A 27,400-nucleotide genomic window follows, 5' to 3' on the forward strand; every position below is an offset into this window, starting at 1 on the left:
GTAAGTAGGTTTGTGAAAATTTATTTTATGTTAAATCATAGAGTTTATATTTGCAGATAATGTATAATATAATGTGTAATATTTTGCAAGCATCAGGAAAATAAATAGGGTAAACTGTCCAACAGTGAACCATTATTATTTTTTACTCATTTTTTAAAGAGAATAGAGAAGGTAAAAATTTGCAAACTTCAGTTTATATTAGTTATTATAATGATGTATTAAATACAGGCACCATTTAACAAAAAATAATATAGAGTTAATCTTTATATTTTTTTTTTTAAAACCTGTTTTGTGGTTTACTGTGTACCACCTTGTGAATGAACCATTACCAATGAACCATCTACACTGTTCACAGTGAACCAAAAACAAAAAAAAAACGAATGAAGTATGATATGTATATATATATATCGACGACGTTACGACAGAAAGGCATAACCGACACTCACGCTTTTTTTCAGGAGACGAAAAAAACGTTTACAGTCGTAAAATATTTATATCATTGATTTTTTTTTTAAAATTTTGATGTTCCTGATATAAAACATTTTGTTTTGAAATGTTTTTATTGAATAAAACTTACACAAACATGAGATATTTAACATTTTGGCGCTTACGTCTTTTTCAAAATATTCTGTGGCGTAAAAGCCTTTTTAGGAGGTGGTTAGAATTTTGAGCCGAAAAATAAGTTGTCTGAAAATGTCGGTTAGCATCTTTTACGCCTTTTGACTTCATAGATACAATAAATGGTGAATAAGCCTTTATTGCTTTTAAGGTAACATTTTAGGAAAAAATATACACAAAAATGTTTTTTCGTAAAATTAAATACACAAAAAATAAAACAAAATTCTTTGTTAAAACTAGATAATAAAGTATTAAATACTCGTATTTAAAAGTAACATAAAATGTACATAAAAAAAATAAAAATCAGTATCGGGTCAAAAACAGCAACCAGTAGAGCTAAACTAAAATCAACTTATTCTAACAGTCATAGCCCAAAATAAGACTAATAATAAAATTAGTACTCCTTCAAAATTGTAGGCAAAAAAAATTTGTTTTGGTATTTTTAAAAATGTAATAAATGTAACTTAAGTTACACTATAAAACAAACAAAAAATATATAAAAAGCAGAATTAAAAGTAAACACTAAATATAACGCACCATAAAGCTTCAAAGAACTCTAACTAGTTACTTGTTTAACACTTATAAATCTTTCTTCTTTTCCCAACAATATTTCTAAATAATATTTCGAACATTTTTTTTTAAATCTTTCAACGCCTTTAGATTTTAGATATAATATTATCACAGATTAATATAGCTACGCTCACCCTTACGCTTACGCTTACCCTATATTAATCTGTGATAATATTATCTTCTATGTCACTTTCGGGTAAAACATCTGGTACATTATTATTTCCCTTAAGAGCCATGTACTCCGCATGATATTGTTTTTTTATCTTTAGACTTTGACAAAGATCTAAAAGATTTTTTAATTTTTGAGGATTAATGGGCAGTTCACTATTATAAGCTCGAGGGATATTAAATCCATTTCGTCTCTCAACCCACTGAATTTCGTGTGGCATCTCCTTGTTGTAATTTGTAAAGGCAAAAAATGTGTTTTTATTGTTCTTACTTGCAAATTTAGCACTGCTTATATTAGAAACCTTAAACTCCATGCCACTGAGTGTCTTCAGTTTTTTAGGAGTAGATACAGATTTCCAATCTAAAAAGTCCCCGTAGTGCATTGAAACTACTTCGTAAGGCTTTGGGAGACGTCCAGCATTTCGAATGATAGTCGTCCATTCTGAAGGTGCCTCAATATTCATTTTTGATGCATAGCGTTTAATGACCGCATGTATGCTATCAACGGGCATATAAGTATGGCCTGCAACCAGATAACTTATTGTTATTTCTTTTATTGACTTAGAATTCGACACAAAATACTGAAAAAACAAATTTATTTTTGTTTTGTCCAGGACAATTGTCACAAAAAAGAGATATTTTTTTATACTGGCCATCATGTTTGTTATCTAGGCAGTTTTGTAAAATATGAAAATAAATTTGAACATATTTCGTTGACCCCTCTTTTCCCATCGTTTTCCCCCCAGATATAGCAAAAAGTATTTTACTTTCGTATATCGTGAAATTATATAGAGCATATTTTCTGCTAAATCTAAACATCATGCTAGGTCCATGAGGTGTTGCAAAAACCTTTTGCAAATCAAAAGAAATAACAATAAACTCATCCTTATTAGAATTACCCTGTTCCGTCGAAAATAATTCTTTGGCGGTATTTTTATTTTTTTGATGTTTAATATATTTATTTTTTTCATCATCTGTTCTTTCAGCTTCTGAAATATTTTCATATCTAACACATGTAGAACATTTATCTTTTCTTGGTACATGTATACCAATATTAAGTTTTTTAAAGTTTTTTTTAAAGTGGAAATTTTAAAAGGCACGCTATTATTTTCATTTATTTTTGTGTTATAAATTTTATAAAGATTTGAAATGCTTTTAGTGTCTGCTGGTAAATATAACGTAGTACTTGACCCTCTACAGTAGTGCGAACAGCTGGAAGGCTCTTTATAAAATGTTGAAAAGCTAACATTTGTTCTGGAGTGACTTTATGTTTTGGTTTATGTTTTCCCCTTTTCTCTTGATTAACTTTAATTTTTCCTTTAATGGTAAACCGTATTAACTTTTGAGTAACATTTAATGTATTTTTAAAAAAATGTAAGCAAACACGTTTTTGTACATTATTATTCATGAGAAAGTACTGATAAGTTAGATTACGGCGCGAGTCTCCAACTGTTCTTTTTCGCTTTACGGGTATAACGTTAACACAACCATTTATAAAGTTTTTTTTGTCTAAGCTATTACCGAGACTCCAGAAATTCCTAAAAATAGTTTCTCTGTCTTCTGGGATAAATTTATTACATTTATTTATACAATTTTTACCAAAACATGGATTAGGAAGAATTTTTTTTCCAGATACGCGTTTGTTTTTGTAATTTAGATAACTTTGCCGCCTTAAGTTACGCAATTTTCGTTGACGCAATATCTTCCTTTTTTTTTCTCTTTTGTCCTCTATCAAATGTTTCAGTCGAGGATTTAGTGCTCTGAGATGAGGTAACAGATGTTTTACTAGAAACTGAACCCTTTTGTGAGCTAAGACTAGAACTAACACTCTCGGTTTCACTCTCATGGAGTTCGATTCGGATTCGGAATACAAAGAATCATTGTGAAGTTCAACATTATTATGATTTTCTTTCCTATCTGTTTTATTAAATACTATAAGATTATCACTACTGTAACTATCTGAATAAGGCACGAGTTTGGTATCACAGATTAATTGCAGATTATCAGTCTCTTCGCTGGCAATAGCGGCAGTCCCAATTGTTTCATCGAAAATGTTTGAAAATAAACTACTATCAATATTAAAATTTGAGCTGACATTAAGACTAAAATCCAAATTATCAATAACAGAGTTATGCAGTTCTAGTCGTTTAGACTTTCAGATTGTAAAAGATTGTCATGTTGTAGTGCTTCATGTAGGTCTATTTCAGAAATATTATTATAATTTTGATTACTCGTCTGATCTTCCCTCATGTTTTGTAGGGCCAAATTTCTTATCTTTTGCCCACGAGAAATCATTCTGAAAATAATTATAAAAAGTCGTAAGCGACATACAAAAATTTAATTTTTAAACAACAATTACGCATAAAAAACAATATCTAAGTATAGGAAAATACTCTAAATAATAATATACCAAACATCCTTTATTTAATAGCTTCATTTTTACCTAAGTCAGTAAAGTAGTAATTGTTTTATTGAGAACTTAAATTGCAATGTAATTTATGGTGGTTAGACCAATCAAATAAAAAAAATTAAAAAGGCGTAACCGACAACGTAATTAAAAGTGATTTTTTTAATGTTTTATAATTTATTATGTTAATTAAACTATACAGACGTTCAACTAACAACAAAACAATAATAAATATATTTAAAAATTACTAACTTTGCAACAAAAAACAGTTTTTCCAGGCCCTGGGCGTATACACCTTCACGTACGGATGACTGTCGCTTACTGATTCCGTGTCGAAACTCGCAAGAAATTAAATTGGCGGTTTGACGCTCGGTTTTGTTCACTTAGAATTTTTTGTGCCTTACGTCCTTTTAATAGGTAAATAGGGCTAAAGTAGTATATTATTTTGATGCCAAAAAATAAAATTCGTGATTTTGGCGCTGGATGGGCTTGGATTATATATATATATATATATATATATATATATATATAGGGGAAGCAGGGGGAATGCCGCTCAGTTAAGGAAAAAACGCAATATTTTTATAAAACTTTGGTTTTTATTAAAAATAAGAACAAATGACAAAAGTTTACCTCTTTGTGTGTCAATATGTTAACATAAAACGTAATTATAGTTTACCTAAAAACAGTAGGAAAACTTCAAAAAAAAATCAGGGTTGAGCGTCAATGCCCCTGGCTATGGGTAATACCGCTCAGCCATAGGGGTAATGACGCTCAAATCTGCTTTTTTAAAAAATAACCGTATACACATATTTTTTTATGAACAAATAAAAAAAACAACCTTAAATAACTAAAATAAAGTATTTAGTCATAGTTGAGCATCACTAAACATCATCATTGTAGTTTTAGTTACAGAAATCACAGATGTATCCATCTGGAGAATCCCATCCGGTGCACATGGCATGAGTCCAGAACCCACATATGGTACAGCGATACCACATTTCATTATTTCTTCCAAATTCTTCGCAAATATTGCATTTATTATATTCATTTCCTTCCACACTCAATTCATCATCACTGTCATCGTCACAGACATTTTCAATTTGTTCATCGTCATCTGATGAACTGTCTTGCAAAACTTTAGCGTTTGCAAGATGTTCCACTTTTATTTTTATTTCTATTATTTCCTGTGACTTTACTTCTTGTTTGATCTTTTCTTCCGGTCTTATTGAGTTTTTTTTTCTTGTTCGTTTCTTTCTCTTCTAATATATTTTTCATTGGAGTCGATGTTAATATGGTAGAATGTTGTTTTCTCTTGCTTTGAGCTGGCTTTGAAGTTGACGCAATAGTTGGTGGTGTTGTTGCTATCTTAGAAAAAGAAACATAAGTTTGTTTTTGTTCACCCAAAAGTGCCTGGTTAGATGGACCAGAATTGGGTGATTTATTTTTGATAGACTGGGACTTAGATGCAGCATGTACAGAAGCTTCAAGATTTTGATTTGGCGCTTCCATCAGTGGATCAGGAGCAGGAGATTCATGATCTTGGTGGTTTGACATATCAAGCGATGAACCAGTAACTGGAGATGCAGGTGCTTGATTGATCGTCATGTGATGAGTTTGCGCAGCTCCAAGATTATCGCCAGTTTCATTTTCGTTTTGAGTGGGTTGTTCTGAGTTTTGAGCCATCAGAGATGCTGGCAAGAAGTCTTGTTCAGTAAAAACATTTGGATTTAAAGGGTAGATTCCAGTGGCTCGGAATCCTGCTTTTCCTTTGCTTATGTTTGCAACTTGTGCATATGCCTTGTTAAATAAACAGGCGACGTCATATGGAGTTATTTTAGCCATTAAGTGTGTCTTCATATGCATGTTGCATTCGTGTCTATAAGCAGCTTTCAGGGGACCATAAAAAGACACATCGAGAGGTTGTGTTCTGTGAGAGCTGTGTGGTGGAATGGAAAGCATAGCGATGTGATTTTTTTTGCAATAGTTAAAAGCTGGAAGGGAGATGTGGCTGCTATGGTTATCGAGTATTACGAGTACAGGAGAATCTTCTGTAGGCTTGACATATGCTGCAAAATGTTTAAGCCACTCTACAAACAATTCCTCATTTATCCAGCCATTCTTGGAGTGGGTGTAAAATGCACCAGGCGGTCCATCCTTTTCTAGTAACGGTGTCATCCTCTGCCTGAGAAAAATAAACATTGGTGGTACGAAGTTCCCAGCCGCACTCATGGCACACATGACTGATATATTTCTGCCGCGTTCGCCGCTCGTAACTGCGCCTACTCTTCGTTGCCCTTTTTCTGCAAGCACTTTTCCCGGATCTGTGACGGTTGTGATCCCTGTTTCGTCAGCATTGTATATATTATTAGGAGGAAACCTATACTTTTCCATTAGGTCACCAAGCATTTGGTAGAAGTGAGTAATCTCTTCTTTGTTAAAAGCAGAAACCCTATTTAAACTTGTTGCTTCAGCTTTACGTACAGCAACAGAAGGGTTGCGTCGCATAAAACCTTGTACCCAATCTAACCCAGCCATTTTGCTGTTCTTATCAAAATTATTTTTGATACTGTTAATCTCTGCATACTTGTAAACGGATTTACGCAAATCTGTAACGCTTAATCCATAGTATATTGATCCCAGCAGCTTAACCTGTTCAGCTATTTCACTTTCTTGTTGTTGATTAAAAACTGGTTTACGACCCAGTCGTGGACGGCCTATGTTTTGATTCTTTAGCCTATCTCTTAATGTAGTAAATGGAATTTTATATGTTCTTGCTGCTAGTCTTTTCGACATCCCCCTTTCAATCGCAGTTCTGGCATGCAGTAGGTCTTCTTCGGTCCAAGCCGCTTTGGCAGTGGTCCTTTCACGTTTTCTGGGCATATTCTGAAAAAAAAAACCTTTACTGGGGTAATGACGCTCACTTGAGCGCCATAACCCCAAATGACCGTTTTATATTTGATTTAAAATATATACAAATACAATTGCATAACAATGTTTACATTATCACAAAACATAATGTCTTAGTACTTTAGATAATAATACATGTGATTAAAAGTGTTGAAAATCTTGACTTACCGCTAAAAATTCCGAGCTAAAAATTAGATGAAAGCTGCCGAAAAGAAACAAACGCACTTCACTCTTACGGCTACGGAAGCAAACTGCTATTATGGCGCTGGGCGGCACCGACATCACCCCCTCGCGTCTCAGCCCATGTGCTGTGTTTCTATGCAACGTATGTGTCAAGTAAATAGGGTGAGCGGCATTACCCCCTGAGCGCAATTACCCCTGCTTACCCTATATATATATATATATATATATATATATATATATATATATGTTTTTTCAATAATTACAACCAGTTTTAAAGTTTTAAATTCTAAAAATAAGTTAACAAAAATAAGAACTTCTTTTAAAAAACTAAGAACAAAAAACAAAACAAAAAAAACTTAACTTTTACAAAAAAATAGGAATTTTAACGAACATCTAATAAACCTAAATTAACATTAAATTTAAAATAGGAATTTTGCCTTGAGGTACTTCCATTAATATGAGGCTTTGGTAAAATAGTTTTTATGTCCGCTAGATCTATATCTGCCATATCTGTAACAAGAGGCATGTAAAACATATTGCCTATAACTTTTCTACGCAAGAACGTTACAGAAAAACTATTTTTATTTTCTTTTAAAATTTTCCCCACATAATAAATAATATTTTTCTTTAATTGAAATTCTACAAGCACAAAGTCATCAGGAAGTGAGGCTCTCTCAAGAGCAAACTTAATACCTGGCAACGCTTCATCTTCTGATGTCTCATTATCACTGTCTAAAACCAACGGTGTGTCTGAGCTTGACGATGAACTTTCCATTAGAACTCTCTTTGTCTTCTTCGGAACTATTCGTCTTTTACCTTGTTGCTCCATTTCCAAGAGGTCCTTTTCAGGAGTGTCAGTTGCAATTAGACTCCTTCCCGCTTTGCGTCTTTTCGTTGTATTTTTTCTGGCGGCTGCACGGAGTGGTGGTTGAAATTCTTTGGGAGATATAAAAATATTTTCGTTGTTTTGTTGATACTAAGTGGATGGAATAGGAGACTCGATATTTAGGTTTTTCTCGATACCATCTGGTTGATTGGATATAGTAGCTTTTTCTTTTGACATGTCAGGTTGTGAAGAGTTTGTATTTTCTTCAATATCATCTCTGTCATCTGGGTTTCCATTTTCCACCTCTTGATCCAAAATATATAGGTTTCGATCCCCAGGGTCAGGTCTATCGGTGACGGAGCTAGGCATAAAGTCAACTTCTGATAAAATGTTACGATCAAACGGGAATATGCCTGTTTTCCGAAATGCATTTGTAATTGTATATGGTGTCGTAGCTTTCTGATAAGCTATTCCAATAAAAGATGCTAATTTATAAATAGTAACGGGAATCCCAGGATTTCTCAGCATCCAAGAATCAATAGAGGCATTATCATATTCTTTAAACGGCTTCATTATACCAACATCTAATGATTGGGTTTTCTGCGTTGTATGGGGTGGAAGGGTTAAAATATTAACACCGTTTTCCTTTGCAATATCAATAGCTCCGATTGGCAGGTGCGATTCGTGGTTGTCCATAATCAATATGGATGGATTCTCTTTTGAAGATGAGCTATGCTTGACAAAATGAAGCATCATCTCGCTAAAGAGATCTGAATTCATCCAGCCACTGGACGTTGCCAAGCCCAAAGAGCCTGGTGGAGCTCCATTAAGCATATGCGGTTTAAAATGCACTCTGGGAAATATTAAAGCTGGCGGTAGACTTTGCCTACTTGCACTTACGATACAACATGTAGTAACTAATGTTTTCCCTTTTCTCCACTGGTTACTTTGGACAAGCATCTTATACCCTTGGGTGCCAAGACTCTTTGAGGTTTTTGCACGGTAGTAGTGGAAGTTTCGTCCAAATTAAAGATTCGCGTCCCATCGGCAAACCGTGGATCTCTTTGCAAAATATTATAAAGATTATCAAAAAATTTTCCCACATTTGATCGGTTAAAAGAGGTTGCTCTGGCTAGACTACAACGCTCTGGGCATCTTAGCGTCAAGGTCGGATGTCTTTGGCGAAAAGAACGCAGCCATTCTATTCCAGCTAACTCCTGTTTTGACCATGAAGCAGGCATTTTTATATAATTTTTTTTTGCCATTTGGTAAGCAATCCTACGACAATCTTTATTTATTACGCCGTAAAAAGCATAAGCACATTCATATATGTATTCCACTAACGACTTTTCTTGCTCCACTGTAAATACTTTGTTAACCTCATAGTTTGGAGTAAGTCGAACATCGTCTCCTAACTGTTGCTGCTTCATGAAGTATCTCCGAAGTGTTGGATAGGGAATAGATTTCCTTCTAGAGGCTTCTCGTAGGCTAATTTCCGTATTCTTGAGAGCAAGAGCGTCAGCCATTTGTGCCTCAGTGTGCTTTCCGATTTTACGTTCTCGTTTTTTGCGAGCCATGATGCTAAAAGTCAATTTTTTTATAAATATCATTTTATAGATAATACGGTCCACAGTGAACCGATTTACTGTGTACACAGTGAACCGATTCACTGTAAATTTGCTACTAATAAAATCCAAATAAATCCAATAAAAAAATTAATAACAAAATAGCAATAATGAAAAACAAAAGAATTATTATTTATAAGTTGGCTAAAAAGAATCAGCAATAGATGACACTATCAAACATTTCAAAATATTTGAGCAAACACCCCAAAAACATTGGGTAAATGAACAAACGAAATTTAGTTTGCTTACCTGAAAACACACAATTGCACGTGGCACGTTTAAAATAATACTGATCGACGAGAATCGACTAGCATACGTTGTTATTACAAATAGATGCTTTAAGCGGTCCCCACCACACACTCTAACGACCGTTGGTAAATGTTGTTGCGCCAAATTTGAAAATGGTTCTCTGTGTACTGTGGTTCACTGTTGGACAGTTTACCCTACATTTTCATTTCGAGCAAATAAATATCAATCCAGAGCGCTTTCTACAACTTAGATTGAAACTTATATAGGAAGTGGAACTTTTATAAATATATTTCACCAAATAATTAATTAAATATATCTAGTTGTTGGGCTCGGCTAATTTCTTCTCTGTATTTTTTTTCCATTTATAAGATATTTATTATACCGGGTGACAGGAAAAAGGGAACACTTAATAACTTTTTTACTTTTTAAGATAAGCAATTGAAATTTGGTATATCGATTGAATAGTTATAAGAGCATCTATTGACATATTCTGTTATTTTTCGCCTGTTAAATCGGAAGTGACACTATTTTTTTAATTTTAAATGGGACAATTAGTATATTATTATGCATTTTGATAGAAAATGCTATTCTGAGAATAATGATACCGCATTTGCTACTTTTTGTTTTATACTCATAGAAAAAATCAATTTTGTAAATTTTGTAATAGGGTGTATAAGAGGGTAAAGGTAAAATAACAGAATTATTGAAAACACTTACGTGGCGTTGTTCTATGGTGTAATGCTCCATTGACTACCTGCCATCTGTCGGTTTTCGATCTGTCACGTCATAATCTGACATTATGACTGTCAAACATGACGCGGAATTGAAATCTTGAGTTCTTAGTGAAACACCTTTTATTTTGATAAAACTACTATAGTACTAGTTCACACCCTAGTTAATACCCAGAATATTAGATATCCTGCTTCACACAGGAATTTATTTAAACAAGCAGTCTAAAAAATGAATAGTATTCTGGGCATTTATTTATTACTAATTTCAGTTTTTTTTTAATGATAAATTATAACAATTGTTGGACAACGATACTTGAGTCTCGCATAGGAGTGTCTGGGGCGTGAAAAATTTATGAAAAAAGTTGTTAAATCAACCCGCCGATACATATGGAATTATTTTTATATCTATAACGTTAATGAAAATGATTAATGTTTATCTCCTCCGATCTGAACAACGCAGTAAAATTATGTATTTGACATTCGGATGCTCTTAATTCGATTGGCTAAGTAGCTGAGCATTCTAATGGACTGTGGTTTCCAACAATTGAACTTTGTGCGGCATTTATACGTGTTTACGAGATTTGTGCTATTTCAATTTTATTGATCTTTCGTTATTTTATTTTTGTTGTTACTCTTGTCGTTATTTGTTATTTCTTTACAAGGAATATGGCGTTTATTTTAAATTCGAGTCCTACATAAGAGTATTGTATCAATCTTGGGTCAACAAAAACACGTAAGTTTTAACAACAAAACAGCAACAATCATGCTTCGGAGTTGTTACATTGCGCATAACATTTTTTATTTAAAAAAATTGCAGCTTTTAAACTTTTCCTATTTTTATTAATAACAGTATTTATTATTGTGGTAAATAACGCTAAGTAGTAGCAATTTTTTTTGAGGCTATTAATTCTTTAATCTTTCTGAATAATTTATTATATCCGATGGGATTACAAGGGCATCATGCTTATGTTAAAAAAATCAAGGTTCGTTTAATATTTTAATCAATTCTCTGCAAAAACTTTCGACGATTTTTGGACTAATACAGAATGATTAAATTTGTTTTATAAGCTTACATTTGAAAACCTGCCAGAGCTAGCTGATACAACAAATATAAATAATTATTAGGGGAAACTGGGTAACAGTAAGACACTTTTTTTTCTTTTTACTATAAGATCATTACTATTAAATGTATAAACAAAATTTTTTAATGGCTGTATTTTTACATCCTTTTATTAACACAATATGTATAGAATTTAGCAGTATCTGTTTTAAGATCTCTGAATTTGACACATAAAATTCAGTTGTCATTTGACTCAGTGTTACCCAGGTAACAGTAACAGTGTAACAGTACCCAGGGTAACAGTAAGACACTATATGTAATTGCCCAAATATTAGTGATTAAAACAAAATAAAAACTCGAACTTAATTTATTTTAATTTTGATTTTAAACAGAACATCAAAGAAAATTGTGGCTTTAAGCTTACTTGAATTTTTAAAGTAAGAAAACATGTTTTAAATATATTATAATATATTTAAAATAAATACATAAAATACATATTCATTAAATTAAAGTTTAATTCAACGAAAAAAATGAATTTTGTCGCTTAGTATGACCGTAATTAAGGGGTCTTGGTAAAATCATTTTAATGTCCTTAACTGGTATTGTGGCAATGTCTGGGATAACGGGAAAGTAAAATTTTGAATCAGTCTTTTGGCTTTTCCTCATAAAACTAATATTCGCCTCATTTGTCTCAGTAACACAAGAAAGCACCTTTCCTATATAGTAAACAGGCTTTGATTTTGTGTTTTCTGGTTTAAATTCAACCAGGACATAATCCTTAACCTCTGGAAATTTTGACAGATCTTCAAATGCTGTGGGATCCACTTTTGGATCTACTTCAGGTTCAAGATGTTCAGATGATGCATTAGAATGCCATTCTTCATCATCTTCATCACTGTCCTAAATCTTTCGCTTTACACTTTTCTTTTTCTGTACATCTATTGAGGTTGAAGGTATTTTTTTTTCAGCCTTTCTTTCTTCCAGCTCAAGTTTTTCGGGAGTATCGGTGGGTATCATGCTTTTTCCCTGTCTCATTTCTCGGCTCAGCTTTAGGAAATTGGCGAATTTTTTCTGGGGTTATAAATCTATTTGCGTTTAGTTTAGTTTGATCATCAATTGGTTCCCGAGGAGGAGTTTGATTACCCAGTACTAGTTGAGGTCTATCAGTGACTGAGCATGGCAAAAAGTCAATATCTGTAAATATTTCTTTGTCAAAGGGAAATATTCCGCATTTTTTAAAAGCGGCATTTTTTAATATTTGCTGAAGTCATTGCTTTTTGATATGCTTCCCCCCACACAACCTGCAACTTGATAACTGGCTTTCCAGGATGATGCATCAGCCAGCTATCTATATCAGCATTATAAGCAATACTGAAAGGCTTAAAAATGCCAACGTTTAAAGGTTGCATCCTGGTCGAGTGTGGTGGAAATGTCACAATAGTGACGCAATTTTCCTTAGCAAGATCGAAAACCTCGATGGATAGATGACTCTCATGATTGTCATAAAGTAAAAGACTTGGATTTTCGTTCGAACTAGAGGTGTGCTTAATAAAGTGCTCGATTTCTTTTAAAAACAAGTCGGCATTCATCCAACCAGACTGAGACGCCAGACCTAAAGTATCAGGCGGAGCACCAACAATCATGTGTTCTTTGAAGTGACCCGTGGAAAAACCATAGCAGGAGGGAGATGATTTCCTGCAGCACTTACTATTGCACATGTTGCTACAAGAACGCCCTTTTCTCCACTTTATTGACTTGTTTTGCTCCTTTTTCGGCTAAAACTTTAGCCGATTTTTGAACAGTCACTGTAGCCGTTCCATCAAGATTAAAAATACGCGTCCCATCGTTAAATCTTTCATTGCGTTTCATTGCTTTGCATAAGTTATTAAAAAAACATATTAACGTTATGCCTATTAAAGGATGTAGCCCGTGACAGACTACATCCTTCTGGAGTTCTTAAAGAAACATTTGGATTTCTTCTTATGAAATTTCTCATCCACTCCTGTCCTGCCATTTTATTAACGGACCATTTCGGAGGCATCTTAAAATGGTTTATGAATGCTAGCTCATAAGCCAATTTACGGCAATCACAAAGAGGGAGCCCATAAAACATCTGAGAGCATTTAATAATATAATCAGCCAGCATTTTTTCTTGCTCGTTATTAAATACTTTATTTATTGCATAATTAGGTGTATAGCGAATCAATTCATCCTGACTTGATTTTCTCTTTCGCACATATCTAAAAATAGATATTGTATGTATTTTGTAAGTTTGATTAAACTAACTTTTTTGACCTAGATAAGGTCTGGAAACTTAAATTTTCTTGTTTTGCAACAGATCTAGTGCTACGTCCGCTAAGCACAGCTTCAACTGCCCTTTTCATAGTTTCCTCGGAAAATGTTCCATAGTTTGTTTTCCTTAGTGGATTCCTCGGCATTCTGAACACTTTTTTTATAAAATTCTAAAAAAAAGAAGCGAGTTCTATATTTTTTAATAATATTTGGGTAACAGTGAGACATGTCTCAATGTACCCCGTCTCACTGTTACCCATTGTCGCTAAAGCTAAAAAAACATCATAAGCCTAACCTCAAATTTCTTTTGCTCTATTAAACTTCGTTATTCTATTAGCTAATCTACCCATAACTTTATGGTAATACTAACAAACTGCTAAATATTCAACTTCATTTTACAAAAAAGTCTCAACTTACCTGTTGATATTTACTTTTTGCACACGAAAGGCAGGTGAACGCGACAGAATTTAATTCAAACACGAATGAAAATCAAACGGATAGGAAATCGGTAATTGTCAATGTAGCTAAGATACACCAGTAGTGACATCTTTTGACAGGACAAAGAACCGGAGTAATTTCGAATGTCTTTCTAGTTTTCTGTTGAAGGAACAATTGGCGTGAGACTGTAACTACGCCTTAGGCTTGTAATCTACTAGATGATCTAAAATTTTATATTAAAGATATTTGTGAACAAGTGCTCTTATTTTTAGATATTTTTTTATTACTTTTTAATTTTGCGACAACTTTAGTATCATAATGTGTCTTATTAAATATCATTAGATTAAATTAGGAACATCTTTGGTTTTTTCTAGGAAAACAATTTTTGATTCCCAGCTTTATTTTAAATTGTACAATAAATTACTTGTGAATCTTGGTTATCTGCGAATAAAAATATTTACTTCTATTTAGTTCATTCTTTGAATGGAATTTGTTTCATGTCTAGCAGATGTAAATATCATATTATATTTTTATCTACTTATAGAATTTTAACCACTGGAAAACCACATTATCCAACGACATTCCTTGTTTCTGATCAACATTCCGATTTGACTATAAATAAAGACAATTTCGGTGAACAACAGCATCTGCGGGAGTTTTCAAAAAGATCTTATATTTGTACCTATTCAGATGTGGAACCATTTGCCCGACTGTGTGAGGGTATATTTTTCTCCTTAAAACGATTAAAAGGCTTTTGTTAAATGAGTGTAATTTTTAATGCTTTTATTTAAAATTTACTTAGTTTCGTAGTAATTTTACGATTTTATTCACCCAGTGCCGATCGCTTCATGGTTTAAATTAAACTGCGGATGGCAACAGTAAAGAGTCCATACTTGTGCTGTTGGACTATTCAAAGGTTTTTGATCTTATTAGCCATAATATGGTTATCAATTAATATATATTGTAAAATAAAAAGCGTTTCTTTCCCTTCCATGCACTGCACCACGCTACTGGTTGGTACTTTGATTGCTCGAAATACAAAATGAAAATTTCTAACTCTTCCACGAGCATGGTGTAAATAAATGGTATTATTATGCAATTTTTTACACCACCGTGAGTGTTAATGTTCTCTTAATGGCGTCCTTATTTAAATAAGATTTATTATTTTGTCCAACATTGTGATAAAAGCAAATAATAATTTATATTATAAATGTTTATTTAGTTTATATTACAAATGTTTTGATAATGATTTGATTTATAGCAAATAATTACTGGTATGGTATGCACCTTAGTTAAAGGATAAAGCAGTTTCTAAAGATGTAATAATTATTGAAGAGTGGAGATTTACACTTTGCCTTAGATCGTAAGTGCCAACACGTTTAACACGTTCGCTGCCAATTTTTTTTTAACAACACTCTAAAAAACCTAAGAATTTTTTTTTTTAAACGTTCAAGAAAGCCATTTTAAAATGATTTTGTATAATTTTACCTGTCACTTAGACAGATTTGTGACATTGACAGTGACATGATCCCATGACGCCACACGTGCGTCATGGTTACTTAAAAAAATATTTTTATTTTTTAAAATTTTTTCATTATAAGATTGACATATAAGCACTTACTAATGTAAAACAAAGGACAGAAATGCTAAAAAATAATAACTAATATAAAAAACACCAAATACTTATTTTTTTAAATTTATTTACGATTGTGAAAATTTTTAAAACAGTCTCCTAAGCAAAGTCCAGGGCTATCTGGGCAGGTTGGACAGTAAAATACCGTATCTTTTCTAATTTTGTGAACGTAACACATTCTGCATCTTTTTCTAATTTGCTTTCCATTTCCATCTTTCTGGAATTTCAAAGGAAGATGTTCACTGGCAACATTGCTTTTATACTCTATTTCAGAAGTGTGTAGAGCAATAAAACCTCATTAGGTATGCAAAAGTGGTACCTGGTGATCCACCAATATTTTATGCCACTACCTTAGTTGGGTATTAGTTTCAATGTAAAATTCTTTCTTTTCGTTGATTGCAGGTAGTGCCACCCGGTTTTGGGTCAATTTATGAGTTTTGTCCATTGTTACCCACTGATAAACATTGAAAACGGTTCGCCAAAGGCGTGCAACTGGGACTTGTTTTTTACCTTATAATTAATGTACTTAAATGCTATTTTATTTTAGAAAGTTACTTTTGTTTAAATGGAATAATATATTTTTTTCACAAATTTATTGAACATAATATGTAGAGTAAAACAGTTGAAAATGTCACTTTTGGATCTGGCACTTTTTGAACAGTGTATAACAATTTTAAATTATAATAGATTGTAGTCTTCTTCGTCATCTGACGAACTGTCATCACCTCTTGACATTATTATTAAAGGATAAAGACTGTCTGATCGATGAGGTTGTCAAGATCCCACATTTTGTCCTCTTGCTTAATTACATGCTGGATTGCTTTTCGCCAATTCTCTGGTGTCGCTTCCGTAATGGCTTGATCAAACAGTAGCTTAACATCTTTCATTTTAAAAGTCGTGTTTTGTCTTGCTACAAATCCTTTTACCTGCGCCCATATCAGTTCTATAGGATTTAGTTCGCAATGATATGGCGGTAAGCGCAGTACAGTTATATTATATTTTTCGGCTATATCTTCCACGGCGTATTTCATGAAACGAGTTTTGTGTAAGTTTGCTATTGCCAGCAGTTCTTTTTTTATCAAATTTGCTTCAAACGCAATACCTTTTGCAGTCAGCCAATCGATAATTTCTTGCTTTCTCCAACTTGAAGTTGGCGTCTTCTCTATTCGCCGTGAATGATAGCTTGCGTTATCCATAACCACCACCGAATTAGCCGGAAGAAATTTTATCATTTCACCAAAATAGTCCTCGAAAACGTCTGAGTTCATGTCTTCATGGTAATCTCCTGTGCGAGTCGACTCAAAGGTTAGCAGACCTTCTTTTAAAAATCCCTCTTCGCTTCCAATATGTGTGATTATAAGTCTTTTTCCTTTTCCCGAAGGTACTTTAATACCCGTAGACAGGCCTTCTATGAAAGCTTGGCGAGCACTGGTTATATTTTTGTCTTGCCACATTTTTTGGACTATATAACCTTCGTTAATCCACGTCTCATCAAGATAAAAGACTTTCTTTTGCTCCCTGCGGTACTGCTTGATACTTCTCAAGTATTATCGTCTCCAACAAACAATTTCGTCGCTCTCCAGTAAAAGTGCTTTGCGATTATGCTTTTCCCAGGCGAAATCCATATTTTTTAAAGTTTTCCATAAAAGTTTTTTACTTATCAACGGAATACTGTAATCTCGGCCAAGCTCCATTAAAATTTTGTCTAGGGTGGGTATTTCCTTTTTAAAATAAAAAGAGTGAACTTTTCTTCGAATTATACATTTAGCATTTTCATCAAGGACTTTTGTAGGTCGTCCTGGCTTTTGCTTGGGAGATTCCACTTGACCTGCTACTTTTCTTTCCCGCAACAATTTGAAAATGGTGGACTTTCCAATTCCACTCATTCGAGAACATTTGTCAACAATTTCTTGCACAGTAAAACTAGGGTAATCGTGTTTTATGCAATCATGTACATTTAAAATAATAACTTTTTCACTCAGCGATAGTGGAGAATTTTTAGTACATCTTTTCGTTGGACTGAATACCTCCATTTTTTAAATATTGGGATAATAATATTGTGATTACACTACAGCGTAGCAGTGACTACTAACGTTTAAAATATGATTTAAAAGTATTTATAGTCTCTATATATTACCTGCCCATTTTTGCATGTTACAAAACGTTAAAAGATAGGTACCTATACAAAAGGATTAAAAGTATTTATTTAGTATTTAATCTCTTTCAAAATAAAGGCATTTAATCCGTGAAAATTAAATTCATAAATATTATAAGTATCTGCGCCTATGAACTACCACGAAATGTAGCCAAACAGAACGGAATTCCCCAGTTTATTGCTCTATACACTTCTGAAATAGAGTATAGGTATAGTTACCTGTTTATTGGTTTTGTTTGCTTCAGAAAGAAGTTGTTTTACAAGAGTGTGTCGAAAATCATAATAATCGAGTTTTCCTTTAGAAGAATATCTATTATACAATAGAAAACTATTCAATGTGGCAATTGACAAAAAGTGGACAAACAACTTCTTATACCATCTTAGAGTTTTACTTTCGGAACAATAATAAGACAGCATTTGGTCTTCGCGGCCTATTCCCGACATATTTTTATTATATTCTATTATTGCCTTAGGTTTTAGTTTCCTTTCACCTCTTCTATTTTCGACATATTCCAAATTACCGCCAAACTCCGTTGAAATAAACAAGACTTATCTTTTATCTAGCCACTTTCCAATCACTAAATTTTCAGAACATTTTGTTAGTACTTCCTCCTTTGAGCTTTGCCTCAACTACATTTTTGGGATTTTCTTTCCTATCTTTTCTTAGTGTTCCAGTGACAAAAGTCTTGCATTGTAATAGTTTTTTGGCAAGGGTCTAACTATTGTAAAAATTGTCAAGAAACACACTATGCCCCTTGTCTAAATAGTTTTGCATCAATGCCAATACAACATTTGTAGCATGTCCTTTCCCTGACATATCATTTTCTGCACCAGTGTATACTCTAACTTTCAAAACTAGCTTGGGTTCACTCAGGATATATAATTTCATTCCATACTTGTGTCTCTTGTTTTTAATATACTGGCGAAACCGCAATCGTCCTCGCCATGACACCATTGTTCATCCATTTTGTTATTTAGAAACTCTTGAATATATCTTATTTTATGCAAACGATCCCCAAATTCAGCTTCTCCTCTATTGGGATATTTGAAAAATGCAAACAACGCATTATGATCCAAAATCTATTTCGGCTCATATAGTGTGTAAAAAAAGGCAAGTTGTAAAGCTGATCTGTCTTCCAATAGTCCTGGGTTCTCTTTATTTGGATGTGACCCATATGAAGCAGCAAAGCAAAGAAAATTTTGAGTTCGCAAACCGTAAGTGGTTTCCAAGTCGTAATTCGGGATTTTTCACTATTTTTGTCACTTAGAAAAAGTTCTTCCGCATATCGATTCGTTTCGTCTACGATATGTAGCAAAAGTTCGTCCGTAAATTAAAAAATCCATAAACAGAGTCGTCTAATACATCTACTTGTAGGCCGGAATTACCTGAGAATGGATTTTTTTTCAAGCAAAGTGTGTCAGTCCAACCAATAGTCGGCAAATTATCGTCGCTTTGTACTGGAGCAGGAGAGGCAGGCAGTTGAAAATTTTCCTCGTCCGGCCCTGAACTTTCGTCACTACTGGAAGGCTCATATTCACTGCCACTATTTATGAATGGTTCTTCCTCACTTTCTGAATCGTTAGCGTACTGCAGCAGTTCATCATACTTTAGAGGTCTCCTTCTTTCCCAATCACTACGTAATTTTTTCGGGCCTGAAGGCCCCGGAATTTCGTTATCCATAACACTCTAACTTGACAAAAATTCCCAAAACCGACAATGCAAAAACACGTGCTTAACGGTGCCAAAATTGCCGACGTGAGCGCAACAGTCTGACTCAAAAGCCGGAATATTACTGTCTATTTAAAATTATAATTGCACTGGACGCAAATGTCTCGTTATCGGCTTTTGGTAGGAGAAAGCCATGACGCAACATATGCGTCACTGGCAGCGAACGTGTACTGAGTTATGACATTAAAAAAAAGTTCCTAAAACCGTTTTATCCAGAAAACGTGGACATATGAACTACACATATGACCACTTTTGAGCATATGTTTTTATGCCCATTAAAAACAAGATTTTACATGAAAAATACTCTGACCTTGATATGTGATAGACGATGTGGCCGATGTCCAAAGAATCTTTGTCTTATTTGTATGTTCTTTTTATGGGTTTTTTTTAAATCTGGCAAATATAATTAATCATGTTTTTTAGTTCCGTACGTGTTGCGGCTGTAATGTGTGTGTGGTTGAGACGTGTTTTCTTTTTTTATATTTAGAGAAAATCTTTGTCGCAAATCAGGTAGGCATGGCCAGTTACCAAAAACTTTTATTTGGCTTTTTCAAAGATATTTTTAGAAAATAGGTAAACAAGTTAAAATAGTCTTAATTGTGTTTTGCTCAATACAGTTATCAATCCACATTTCTAGATTTTTACATCTGATTTGAGTATTTAGGCTAGTTAAAAAAAAATTAATTATGCTTAAATTTTGCGGGTAAAGAAAATAAATTTCGGCGGAAAAAATGCCAGAAATATCTGATTCTGGGTCGAAGGGATCTCCTGCAAGGCCTTGCACTCTTTGTTCGGCAATATATATGCCCAAACGGGGACACACCAAAGCACGTGTCAATTAACGAGCGAACACTTGCGGTCATAATTGACTTGACCGGCCGATTGATTTAGTACGAATACCGTACTCCACGTACTCACGCTTCAGCCGCGATGCCGTGAGTTTAAAAGTTTTGTAATTATAATTAATGACAAAAATAGATTTATTAAAACGTAACAAGATGGAAGAAAACATTCAGCTGGCAAGGCGCTATTTCAGTTACACTCCTTGCCAGTCATAGACTCATCCCATATTCACATAGGGTAGGCGCGCCTAAGAGTACGCACTTAATATTCTTGTCTACATAAAACCACAATAAAGAAAAATAAATAAAAAAAATAGTGAGCAACCAAACCTATATTCTATTAGCCAACAAAAAAACACAGTTTAAAAAAATTATTTCTACATTAAAAATAACAACCCCTTTTTTTCAAAAAATACAAATGCGTACTCTTAGCGCCACATATGCCCAAGAGTACGCAAAGGTTGGGCTAAGAGTACGCAACATCACAATGTTTAAGTAATGTTTAATTGCCTATGTCGCAATGGAATTGCTTTTGTCCCATGTAGCTTGTGCAAATTTCATGCCACCAGAACTTGCATGTTGCACACCTGACCCTCCACCATAAGAATTGCTGTAGTTCTTTTCACATCCAGGACAGACAGCATCTTCTTGATTGCTGTTGATGCTGATGCTCAAAGCTTTCGAAGGCATTTTCTTCTTCTTCTGCTTAGTTCTGTCAGTAAGTTTCCTTTTAATGATGCTCGTCTTGTTTTGGGAGGTGGATTCTTGCAGTGAGTCTTTATAAGGTGTGGATGATAATATTTCCGACCTAAAAAATGTGAAAATATCTTTATTAAATAGTAGAAGTAGGAGAGCTTTTATTATTATTGTTGTTGTTGTTATAATTACCTTTTGGAGCGAACACTCCTAATTTGCTCATGTTTTGCCTTTGGTAGAGGTATGATCATTTTTGGAGTGATTCCAGATGTCCCAGGTACGGCGAGATCACAATTTTTTAGGGGAAGAAAACAGTTTAGACTTTACATTTTCGATATCTTCGCTGTCTTGAATAGATTCTGAATTTGGCATCGGGTTATTTAAACAATTGCTATCAGTATTCTTGGTTGGTGTTTTGAGACTAGCATCGTGTATTTCTATCGGAGTAACAGACTCTTTACGTATCCTATCTATCAAAACTGAAATAGGCAAATTGTCATCATCGTCGGAGTCGTGGTTGTTTAAGACTTGAACATTATCTTCATTTTCATGTCGCCTATCGTTTGTTGGTTCAATGTGTAAGGCTCGATCAGTTACCTCTGAAGGTGCAAAATCCTCCTCTGTAAACACATCTGGGTTATAAGGATACAATCCTGTAGTACTAAATGCCTTTTCACAAATCTGAATTGTTGCAACCTTGGAATAAGCTGCATGAAATAGTCTAGACATTTGTTTCAGAGTCACTGGTCTACAAGGGTTTTGAATCATCCATTTGTCGCTTTCATTCGAGAATGCAGTTTTCAATGGACCAAAAAAGCATTTATCGAGGGGCTGCATTTTGTGGCTCCCATGGGGCGGCAACGATAGAAGAACTATACAGTTATTCCGACAAAAATTAACTGCTTCAAGGGTACAATGTGATGTGTGGTTGTCAAGAATCAAAACAACAGGATCATCCTCTGATGATTTTACGTAGTCTTGAAAATGTGTAAGCCACCTTATAAAAAGCTTCGAATTCATATAACCAGTTTCTGTCACTAATTGTAAAGTTTTAGGTGGACATACATAAAAAAGTTTATCGTTCATACGTTTGCGTGGGAAGATACGAGCGGGGGGTAGCCAAACTCCTGAAGCTCCCATACAACACACAGTTGTTACTAACTGTCCTCGTTCTGCTGCAACCACTTTTGAAACTGTTTTCTTGTCCCTGGGGGCAAAAACTTTGGGCATTCTGTTAAGGACTGTCGACATCCCAGTTTCATCCATATTAAAAATGCGGTGAGCTGGTGCTTTTGTTTTTTCATAGCATTGTCTTAAATTTTCAAAAAATCTGTTGCACTGAATCTTGTTAAAGCCAATTGCTCAAGCCAAACTTACTTTTTCGGGAGCTCTAAGAGACAGCAAGTTTCGTTTAGCAAAATCTTTAACCCAGTGATTACCCGCCATTTTTTGCTCCGGATTAAATCTGTGCCTTATTCGGTTTAGCTCGCCGTATTGGAATGCAAGCGACTTCGAGTCTTTCATGCGCAATCCATAGAATCGGTTATCCAGATCTTTAATATGATTCGCCAATTCTTTTTCCTGATCGAGAGTAAAAACTGAGTTAAAAAGCCCCAAAGATTGTGGAATAGTCCCTAATCTCAATCGTTTCCGTAAAGAGCACTCGTTAACACCCAAGGCAGCAGAAACTGAACGCTTGCTTTCCCCCCGGTCTATTCTAAGTCGCGCCTCGTCTAGCAATTCTTGTGTAAATTTCAGCTTACGATTTGTTTTCCTTTTATATTTTCCCATTATCACCTTGTTATCCTGAAATTAATTAAAGGTGCCTGGCGTTACTAAGTAATTAAAATAAATAACTGTGGCAAAGAGTACGCAATTAAAATAAATAACTATAGCAAACAGTACGCACTTAAATTTTGCGTACTCCTAGCTCCCCTTTCTAGGATTCGGAAATATTGTAAAAAATGTGTTATCTAACCGACAAAACAAGAATATTTTTAGGTGAGTCTATAGCCTAATGAACGTTGAATTTAACTGCTAATATGCATTTTCTAACAAATGTTTCCACACGATATGATTCCTTAACTATATTCACTTAAATATTACATCGAAATAGCATATTTTATATTACTTACGACTATTCGTTTATCAATAATCCCACTAAAACTTAAATTTACTGGATAACACCTTGACACAAACAACCACAAATGGCCATATTGGATTCGACCCGCGGTGTTGCCATGTGGCTCATCCAAGGTCTGCGTACTCTTGGGGAATGCGTACTCTTAGGCGCGCCTACCCTAAGCCTGCCTCATATGTATCAGACAAATGAGCCCCAAAATTAAAACAGGACAATTGCCGACTGTAAAACATATCCAAATGAGCCAATCCATGTCAGGATAGAAAAAACTTGTTCTACGTTAATTAAAAGAGTGTGAAGTGACGACTTATTTAATCTTCGGATAAGTATAAACCGGTCATACTTTTATTAAAAGTCCCTTTTCGCCAACCCCTGAAATCTTATTATCATCGCTGAGTCCCCAAACAGGCGACCCGTCCTCCTAATGCAGCCATACCTAGGGTCTAGCGGGCTGGGCACCACGCCTAAGATATGCAGATGTCGGTGGAGTGTGCAGTGACCTGTTGGGATTCCGGTCAGGTCTGCTATAATCCCCAGAGGGATTAGCCGGGACAGCAGCCACGCTGTCCTAGCTTTAGTTGGATTTGATAGCAGTTCTTTAGCCTGTCGACAAGCGCTGTTCCTCCTCGAGTTTTTCCTGGTCTTTTCTCATGTCCAGTTGTCTAGGATATAGAAAATATGTTTTTCACTTAGTTGAAGGTAGGGTTCCCGGCTTATCGGTGGGAGAGCTGATCCGAGCCTCGCAAACTCGTCCGCCCGCTCATTGCCCTCCACTCCGCTGTGTCCGGGAACCCAACACACTCGAACCGTCTTCCTCCTACCCAATGTGTCCAGCGCATTCCTTTCCTCTTGAAGCTGGTCACTGGATGCTTGGATGGCTTTTAAGGCAGCCTGGCTGTCGGAGTAAATGATTATTTCAGTCTTCGGGCCCTCTTTGACTTCTTCCCTGGTGGCCACCTTGAGACAATTCCGCTTGAAAGACTGACGAGAGTCTAGTATAAACTGATCAATAATCAATTTTATAGAATAAGCATGAAATAGAGTGGGAAGTGAAACATAGAAAGATGTATTTTAAATGCGCGGGTTATTAATACTAACAGTCCGTTAAAAAATATCTCCGTAAATTGGACGAAGCCTAAAAACCGTATTAACGGTTTTTACAAACTTCTCCTTTATGGCCCAGGGTAGACGAGACGTCTAGTTTCCAACTTGTTTTCCTCAAGACTGTTTTCCTCAAGGTCTTGACCAAGGCCGATTCTGGTCAGAATATTACATGGCTTCGTTCTGCAAGTCTGACAGGAATTTTGATATTTTTTGTCGTTTATGTGGAGTTTTTTTGATATCTTTCTCGTTTTCCCGTTATGAAGAGAAAAATCCGCTATTGGGGTGATAAAAGTAAGAAAATTCGTTTTCCAAATTTTTCACATTCGACTACATAGCACAAAATATCAACAATGAGCTTGCACGGCGTCGCCTCTATTGGGTGACGCCTAAGAGCAGAGGTTGTCTTCTTTAAAATCGTGTGGCCTTGTAGTATGCAGAAGCATGGTATTCTTAGTCTATGATCTCATCAGACTAAAAATAGCCCCCCTTGGGGCCGAAACATAATATCCATAATCTTAATCGTTTGGTTACTTTTTAAGATACTGGTGCTTGAACCAATACGTACTTTGCACAAATGAGTTTTTTTGTAGCGGATGACATACAGACCTCATAACAAGTAAAATTAAAAATTTTGTAGCAAAGGCACTTAGACCATTTTGAATTTCCGCTCTTCAGCTAAATCTCTATCTGTTCAAAATTAGCTAAATTTAAGTTTTCCTGACTTTTTCTAGGCTTGAAATTTGCAATGAAATTTAATGATTAATTTTATGCAATGTAAAATCTCTTTGGTATGTTTAGGAATTGTCTTTTTTTTAAACCTAGTGTTGTTATCGGTCGTTACACTGAAAAGGAAATGAATTATCCTATAAATAAATGTGATAAATAGAATGTGATTAGTTAGCTACTGCTTATCTATCTTAAGTCCGAAGAATTATTTTATAGCTACTTGATAAGTACTGTCTCGTAATGAGTAGCCGGCTTTAAGCCTTAATATACATGTAAAAGTATAATATGTGTTATAATGACAAATTAAAAGTAAGTTATTTGTTAAGATTTGTTTTTAGCTATAAAGATTTGATGTAAATAAAAAAATGGAACTGAAACAGTTTGTTTTATTTAAAAAATAATATAGGGTCAATTCGGGTAAATGTAAACTGGGGTAATTACACAACAACATTTGGATTTCAAATTTGGCGCGAAGCTCACTATTCGAGTCGTTCCGACGTCGGGCGAACTCGGTTTCCCTCGAAATTTTCCTCCTGTTTGTGCTCTTCTTGCATTAGTTGGCTGATGCAATTTGATGTGTTTGGTGGTTTTATTACATATTTTTATATTTTATATTTATTTACACTGAAGTTTTCGAATGCAAATCATCAAGGTAAGTTAGATATTTCATTTGGACATTGTTATACTATTGTGTCTATTTTACGCCTAAATGTCTGTCGACAAATTTTATAATCACTAAAATAATTCAGTGTTTACATTTCCCCCTAATAAATTTGTTCTTGGGGGAAATGTATACACACTTTTGGGGTAATTGTAAACATAATAAAATTAGTGTCTCGCCGATAATTTATGTAAAATGAGTAATTTCTTTGTCTTGTTGCAGTGTAAAGATGCCTCGTACTTATGTAAAAAAAAGGGAAAAAAAGCACCTTCTTATACAACTGAAGATGTTGCGAATGCCGTTGCAGATGTCCAAAATAAAAATAAACGTATCGTCAAGCAGAAACGTTTTATGGTGTTCCCGGATCAGTTATTTACCAAAGGATAGGAGGAAGAACGACTCCATTAAATGTGACAAAGGGTGGACGTTCTCAAGTTTTATCCTCAGATATCGAAAATGAAATAGTGAAATGTTTATTGGCACGTACTGCGATGGGTCTACCATGTGACAAAGCAGAACTTAGACAACTGGTTCGAGAGTATGTTAATGCAAAAGGTTTAAGAACACCATTTAAAAATGGAGTACCGGGAGAAGACTGGTACTACTCATTCATGAGAAGACCTGAACTGTCTCTTAAGAAACCGGAACATTTCGAAAAACTGCGGAAGGATGCTAGAAAACCTGAGATCGTCTACCATTTTTTTGATGACCTGAAAAGATTTATTGATGAAAATAATTTAGATGATAAAGGAAGCTTTATTTTTAATGCTGACGAGTCAGGTTTTAATAATGATCCCTATCGTATTAGGGCAATTGGGGAGAAAGGAAAGCCTGTGCCGGATATCTGGAGGCTCTGGAAGAGAGTCGACGACAGTCTTAGGATGTGTTTCTGCCGATGGAAAAGCACTTCCACCGCTCATCGTATTCAAGGGAGCTGGAGTTCAGGCTCGTCCAGGAACTCTATATGCGGCCCCACTAATGGATGGATGGAGGAGCCGTAATTTTTCCAGTGGTTTACGACAGGGTTTATACCTCACATTAAAGATTTAAGAACTTCCCAAAACCTTCTAGATCAAGCAGCTCTACTGTTGTATGATGGTCACAGCAGTCATATGAGCGTCAGAATTATTGAAGAGGCAATGCACAACAATATTATTTTGATAAAGTTTCCAAGCCATCTTACGGATAAGCTTTTGGACAAGTGTGTCTTCGGACCCTTAAAGGTGGAACTGGTGTTTATTCCAGTTCCAACAACATTGGTGAAGTTTGGTAAGGAACAAATGGGACGAGGGTGTGGACTGCTAACTAAGGAAAAATTTACCGAATTACTTGGCAAGAGTTTATGGTTTCTAGCAATATTATAACTGGATTTAAAAATACTGGCGTATACCCAGTTGATCGAAACAAATTCCCACAAAATGAATTTACACCAGAAGACTTGGCCAAATACGAAGCTGCCCTCAAAGCTCGGAAATTTGTAACATCCGATGCTATTATTATCCAACCAGTATCCTCTAAATCAACTGTTGTTGCAATTTCTGAACCAAACCCACTTCTACCCACGGTCGACGATCAAATGCCTTCAACTTCATCATGTTGTAGTCAACATCATTCAGTGTCATCAGTTGAAAGCCGACAGC

At 34.7% G+C, this 27,400-nt stretch overlaps 3 protein-coding genes across 3 annotated transcripts in view; 1 reads left to right on the forward strand and 2 right to left on the reverse strand.

Moving 5' to 3' along the window:
- Window positions 1-25,476, forward strand: part of LOC126740487 (SID1 transmembrane family member 1-like) — a 102,961-nt gene extending 77,485 nt beyond the window's left edge. Inside the window, exon 19 of the mRNA XM_050446517.1 lies at window positions 57-25,476. The gene's annotated coding sequence lies outside the window, so the exon portion shown is untranslated. The remainder of the gene's footprint in view (window positions 1-56) is intronic.
- On the reverse strand, window positions 3,584-19,543 carry LOC126740692 (uncharacterized). The gene is made up of 4 exons (XM_050446820.1): window positions 19,291-19,543; window positions 6,839-7,032; window positions 5,855-6,646; window positions 3,584-3,652 (listed from the first exon to the last, which is right to left on the reverse strand). Exons 1-4 carry the CDS (start codon window positions 19,541-19,543, stop codon window positions 3,584-3,586), a joined length of 1,308 nt encoding a protein of 435 aa, XP_050302777.1.
- On the reverse strand, window positions 23,918-26,165 carry LOC126740693 (uncharacterized). The gene is made up of 2 exons (XM_050446821.1): window positions 26,138-26,165; window positions 23,918-24,261 (listed from the first exon to the last, which is right to left on the reverse strand). Exons 1-2 carry the CDS (start codon window positions 26,163-26,165, stop codon window positions 23,918-23,920), a joined length of 372 nt encoding a protein of 123 aa, XP_050302778.1.
- Window positions 26,166-27,400: the final 1,235 nt, after the last annotated feature.

Source organism: Anthonomus grandis, chromosome 9, assembly GCF_022605725.1.
Source record: "Anthonomus grandis grandis chromosome 9, icAntGran1.3, whole genome shotgun sequence".
NCBI lineage: Eukaryota > Metazoa > Arthropoda > Insecta > Coleoptera > Curculionidae > Anthonomus > Anthonomus grandis.

What these genes read in the sequence shown, in the direction of transcription:
- LOC126740692 (XM_050446820.1), bottom strand. Translation starts at nt 19,543, where the DNA reads ATGGATAACGAAATTCCGGGGCCTTCAGGCCCGAAAAAATTACGTAGT. An exon ending in CGATAATTTGCCGACTATTG is followed by an intron (nt 7,033 to 19,290) that starts GTTGGACTGACA and finishes AATTGCGCTCAG; the next exon opens with GGGGTAATGCCGCTCACCCT. An exon ending in TTAGCTCGGAATTTTTAGCG is followed by an intron (nt 6,647 to 6,838) that starts GTAAGTCAAGAT and finishes TTTTTTTTTCAG; the next exon opens with AATATGCCCAGAAAACGTGA.
- LOC126740693 (XM_050446821.1), bottom strand. Translation starts at nt 26,165, where the DNA reads ATGGAGTCGTTCTTCCTCCTATCCTTTG. An exon ending in GTTCTTCCTCCTATCCTTTG is followed by an intron (nt 24,262 to 26,137) that starts GTAAATAACTGA and finishes AGTTTATACTAG; the next exon opens with ACTCTCGTCAGTCTTTCAAG.